The sequence below is a fragment of the Bufo gargarizans genome, unplaced genomic scaffold (assembly GCF_014858855.1).
Source record: "Bufo gargarizans isolate SCDJY-AF-19 unplaced genomic scaffold, ASM1485885v1 original_scaffold_2171_pilon, whole genome shotgun sequence".
Classification (NCBI taxonomy): domain Eukaryota; kingdom Metazoa; phylum Chordata; class Amphibia; order Anura; family Bufonidae; genus Bufo; species Bufo gargarizans.
In genome coordinates, this window is record NW_025334672.1 from 125,765 (window position 1) to 131,499 (window position 5,735).

Consider the following 5,735-nt stretch of genomic DNA (forward strand, 5'->3'; position numbering starts at 1 on the left):
TTAATATCAGATTATTTACCAATATTTTTTAAATTGTCCAACCCTAAATGAGACATTAAAATAAATGACAGAAGTCCCTCTCCTGCTCTGGACGGAGCGCTCTGTCTGCACTCACTGCTTCCTGGTCTTCTGCCTGCGCCGCACTGTGACCAGACATCGCACAGCGTCGGGTCATAGTGCGCGCCTACAGTACGTGCTCCACATCCGGACGTTACGCAGTCAGGACACAGCACAGTCACCGCCCATGGCGCCTCCTGCACACTACTGAGCGCTTTTATAATGGAGGCGCTCATTAGTACTCGCTTTATAAGACGCACTGACATTTTCCCCCACTTTAAGTCTTACAAAGCCAAATACAGTAGATATGAATATATATATACACGCCAATAAATCAATTTACAGAACTCCCAAATAAGTCCAATAAAAAAGGCGATTTATTCTTCCCTGTACAGCGACATTTCTGTCCTATCACAGGACTTTTCTCGGACAGGACAGAAATGTCGCTGTCTGTACGTGGAAGAATAAATCCTCTTTTGTGATTGGACTTTTTGGGAACGCTGCGACTTCTTCACTGGTGTACATCTGAGGGCTGTGGATCCAGGCCCTGCTCGCTGTAGCCCTGTATACTATTTTTCCTGGAAGTGCTGCTTTGTGCATTACATATAATGAATTTCCACACAACTGATCTTATTACAACATGCCAGTATGATGGGTGATGAACTATGGGCACCACTGCCACCCCTCATACACCAGTCACATCACCTGCCCCCATCCACTAATAACATGGCACGAGAAGATGCCGCCATGTAGTTCTCTCTCATTCTTCTGGACACTGGACTGCCACTCAAGATGCCCACCTCACAGCAAACATGGCAGAGCATGTCCATGGTCCACTGCCAGGAGATGCCACCTGAGGATTCCATCGTGAACTCTGACCCCTGCACACGACCAACTGCCGTTCAGATTCAACTGTCGACGGCAGCGAGCAGAGGCGGTCTACAGATTGGAAGATTTTTTCGACAATGGCGTCCACTGGACAGACAGAAGACAGCGAGGAGGAGAAGAGGGAAGACAAGAGGAAGAGGGAAGAGGAGAGCATCCCTGGATCCAGCGCCTCAAGGAAGAGGAGAGCAACCGAGGAGAGCGGATCGGAGGATGAGGGGCTGACATCAGACAGCAGCCAAGACTCTGACACGTCCAGCCCCTATGCCAGGCTTACCATCAGCCGCTTCACCATCCACCAGGTCTTGGGCAGGGGCAGCTTTGGCAAAGTAAGTTTTAGTATTTTTTTTATTCATTTTTAATACAATATTTCCATTTTATCCCCATCTATTGCTTTCTGTTATCAGCCATTTTATGCTGGGTAGATGAGTATTCTCCATTTCTTTTCCTCAGGTGGTCCTGGCATCAGTCCCTGGCCGAAACATCTACACGGCCGTCAAAATGATCGACAAAAAGTGGGACAATGCAGATACCATCACGAGAGAGCGGCGGATACTCCTGGCCACCAGAGCCTGCCCGTTCCTATGCCACCTGTATGCCGCACATCAGTCTCAGGAGCGGGCATATTTCATCACGGAGTATCTGTCCGGTGGCAGCCTGGAGGCTTTGATCAATATGTGCGGCTACCTGAATACAGACAGCGTAAGGTAAGAGAATGGGGAGTAAACACGGAGGTCAGAGGTACAGTTAGGAGAGGGATGGAGGGCTTGTCCCAAGGTGCAAGGTGGCGGTGTATTTCTTGGTAACTTCTTGTTCAGGGTATTTACATGCAGATCTATGGCACCAAACTGAATGTAGTGGTAGTAGTATCTACTACTCTGTAGTGGTCGGTCAGGTGGATAAACAAACTAGTGAATAGAAAGAATACAGGCTGCCATAAAACAGCACTTCTTCTCTGCTGGTGACCTCCCAGGATCCTTCATAACATGATATTAGGGAAATTCTAGGGAAGGATTTGATTATATTAGACCAGGGATCAGAAACCCTCGGCACTCCAGCTGTTGTGAAACTACAACTCCCAGCATGCTCCTTTCACTTCTATGGGAGTTCAGAAAACAGCCAAGCAAGTTTGCATGATGGGAGATGTAGTTTCACAACACCTGGAGTGCCAGAGGTTGCTGACCCCTGCATTAGACTATTCTCTGTTCTCCCCATCAGATTCTACACAGCAGAGCTGGTATGTGGCCTCCAGTTCCTCCATGGACACAACATCGTCCACCGGTGAGCAGAACTTTCCCCCTTCTCTCTGTCCCCTTTACATGCTGGAGATCATGCATCCAGCTTTACTAGAGTCCTGAATTTCTATTTGCACAGTCTTGCAGATTTGTAATTTTCTTGTATTATTTCCCTACAGAGATCTGAAGCCGCTTAACATCATGTTGGATGCAGATGGACACATCCGTATAATCGACCTCGGGCTGGCCCAAGATGGTGTCACCACCTCCAATAAGATCCGTGGAGTGACGGGAAGCCTTTATTACATGGCCCCCGAGATACTTCTTAGGAAAAGTTACTGCACAGCAGTTGACTGGTGGAGTCTGGGGATTGTGGTGTCCAGGATGGCATCAGGACACCACCCATTTCACTATGGCCCCTTCCGAAAGACGGCTCGCACAGCCATTACCACCCATGAGCCAAACATTCCATCTTGGCTTCATGCTGATGTGCAACATCTTGTTGCAAAACTGCTGTGCAAGAAACCTAAGAAGCGTCTCGGTGTGCGTGGCAATATACGGAGGCATCCACTGTTTTCCACCATCGGCTGGAAGGAACTGGAGGAGAGGAGGGCACGGCCGCCATTCACACCATTTCAGCGGGTTCTGGAGAAGCAACATCTGTGTTGGCCGAAGGATAAAAAAGCCCATCACCCCGTGGCCGAATTTAGCTACATGTCACCTAGCTGGGCCCGGTAAGATCCTCTGAGAATAACTCATCAGTTGTGGTTATCACTGTCCTTCTCCCTATCCCAATGACTATGTCTCTGCTTCTTCTTAGGTGGATGAGAAGATCTGGGCTGTGAAGGAGTCCACGACCATCTGGTGAGAGATCACTATATAAACAGGACACCTAACATTAAATCTCAACATTATATTTGATGTTACATGGCTAAATGCTTTATTATATGACCATTCGTTAAGATAACAGAATCTACAGTAGATAGATTTGTTTGAGATGTCTTCCTGTAATGTCTTCCAGGATGAAATCCTGCCAACCTCCCAGAACTTTGTGCCTCCTCCTGACCAATGCCTCATGTGATTGCTGTTCTGTCACCTCGGCTGCCATGAAATCTCATCTCTCTCCATACCATCCTGATGCCTCATCACTGTCATCGTGTGGCTGCCCCTGTCCTTGACCTGACATCCTCCGATCCCCGGGCTGGCATCTGACATCACTCCAGCCTGAAGATGCTCTAGGACCCCAGGAGCGGCCTGTGCTTAGTTTCCATCTGGTGAGTTCAGGGACAATAGCCGCATGTTGTAGTCCTGGGGCTGCTAAGCGGCTATTACCCCTGAACTCCCCGCAGCACAGGCCGGGTAAGTTATACATACACCGCACATCACTAATACTACATGATAGGTATAGGAACACTACAGGACAGGTATAGGAACACTACAGGACAGGTATAGGAACACTACAGGACAGGCATAGACACCCACACATAGACAGAGATATCGGCTTTGATCCTGGGATTTATTCTGATCGCCATATTTGGGGTCGGGAAGGAATTTTCCCCCTAGTTGAGGACAATTCACCTATTCCTCACAGGGGTTTTCGCCTTCCTCGGGATCTACACGGCCTTAAATAGGTTTAGTATGAACATTAGTCCACACATTAGTATAGTAATATAAATGTAGAAAGAATAGTTTAAAAACATTTAATATTTAATAAACCTAAACATAAAATTAGCAGAAGTCTCTGAATTGAGTATAATACACTTCTTACATTTATCCCCATATCCCGCAGGTCAGGAATCAGCCTTTGATCCTGGGATTTAGGGCTCATTCATAACTACAAATGAGCCCCTAGGAGCAATGGGGGCGTTGTCGTTACTCCTAGAGGCTCCGTTCTCTTGCCGCCGCCTGCTCATTTTGAAAGGGGCAGGGAGTGTTCACGTCACCCTGCCCGGCCCAGACTTCAGTAATAATCTAATGTCTGCGCCGTGCCTTTTGGTGCATGCATGGTAATGGATGGCAGCTCGCCAGCTGCGGACTTCCCTACTGCGCCTGCGCCGCATACGTCACAGTATACCTAGAACACTTCCACTAAGGAAGTCCGCAGCCGGCAAGCATCATTCCTTTACTACACGTGTACCGCACGGCGCAGGTGTGAGATTTTCACTTGAAGTCAGGGCCACGCAGGATGATGTGAACAATGCTTGACCCATCAATCAAAATGAGCAGGGCACGGCAGGGGAGGGAGAACGGGGCCACTAGGAGTAATGGCAACGCCCCCATTGCTCCTAGAGGCTCATTTGCATACAACAGTAGTTTTTTTCTCTAAAACGGAGGCGCCTAGAAATAAGAGAGTAACACTGTTATCTTCAGCTGAGATCAGCACGTGTCTAACGTCAGCCAGGTTACTAAGCATGTGTCTGATGACAGAAGCCCTTCAACGCTGTTTTAATACATTTCCCAATACTAGAATGAGCCCCCATTTACCTAAATAAAATTGGCTTCTTACCCCCTATACCGTTGTACTTGTCTTTATTCCTATTAGATATCCATGTAGTAAATGCTTTTACATTTCTTATTTTGGCTTGTAAAAAATATTTATTTATTTATTTTTTATTTTTTAAACACCACACAAAAAAAAAAAACTCGGAGGAGATTCATAGAGAGTGGAGTTTGTGATGGTTTGAGATGCCCCTAAAATATTTAAGAGGCTCATGGCTCTTAAAATTTTTGGTGCATCTTGGCCGCTATGTTTTCTAGAATCTGAAAGCGACACCAGCTGGGACCCGGCATAGGTTTCGGGCATTCTTTGCACCAGAAAAGCGCCGTATGTGTTGGGATGTATCGGATCACTAAGCCTCAACCCTCCTGCCCATGCCCCCACCCACCTTTAGCAAAAGAGGTGAACATGGCAGAGAAGGGCAAAGGGTTGCACAATTCGGCTCCGGAGGCTTAATAAATGTCACCCAATGTGTGAACGTATATTCATCTGTGGTGGATAACATCGACATCCGCACCGCAGGTGAATTTACACTGCAGATTTTCTTCTGTAACACGTGGATGAGACCGGCTAAAATCCCATCCACTTTGCTAGTTCTGGTTTATGCTGTAGATTTTCTGCATGCAGTTCCTCGGTGGAAAATCCACAGTATATTACTGTACTAGCAAAGTGGATGAGATTTTACCAAATCACATCCATATGTTACAGGAGAAAATCAGCAGTGGAAATTCACCTGTTGTACGGATTTTAATGGTACAGCCAGATGGGGCGGACTGCTGGTATCTATGGAAGAAGGGGAAGGGGACCACCATTTACTCACCTCTGGCCCCTTTACCCAACCTTGACCCATAACAAAAACACTGACAACTGTGTCACTTTTATTGCTGGGTGGTGATCGGCCACAGCTTCTTTATTAAAGCGGCAAACCTTAATAAACCATAATAACGGAGCGGTATGCCAAACGCCGGACTCCCAGCGGGCAAGTTAAACCGTAATAATCAGATCGGTATGCCAACCGCTGGACTCCCAGCGGGCAAGTACGCCATCTGCCACCACCATAT

The 5,735-nt window shown here is 47.3% G+C and overlaps 1 protein-coding gene across 1 annotated transcript; it reads left to right on the forward strand.

Moving 5' to 3' along the window:
• The first annotated feature begins 910 nt into the window (after positions 1-910).
• LOC122924044 (protein kinase C theta type-like) lies at positions 911-3,296 on the forward strand. The gene is made up of 6 exons (XM_044274961.1): positions 911-1,271; positions 1,396-1,649; positions 2,161-2,223; positions 2,357-2,911; positions 2,998-3,041; positions 3,199-3,296. The coding sequence occupies exons 1-5, from the start codon at positions 1,023-1,025 to the stop codon at positions 3,020-3,022; spliced, it is 1,146 nt and encodes a 381-aa protein (XP_044130896.1). The 5' UTR covers positions 911-1,022; the 3' UTR covers positions 3,023-3,041; positions 3,199-3,296.
• Positions 3,297-5,735: the final 2,439 nt, after the last annotated feature.

Coding starts and splice junctions, on each gene's coding strand:
- LOC122924044 (XM_044274961.1), top strand. CDS start 1,023: ATGGCGTCCACTGGACAGACAGAAGACAGCGAGGAGGAGAAGAGGGAA. Junction 1,272..1,395: donor GCAGGGGCAGCTTTGGCAAA/GTAAGTTTTAGT, acceptor TCTTTTCCTCAG/GTGGTCCTGGCATCAGTCCC. Junction 2,912..2,997: donor ATGTCACCTAGCTGGGCCCG/GTAAGATCCTCT, acceptor GCTTCTTCTTAG/GTGGATGAGAAGATCTGGGC.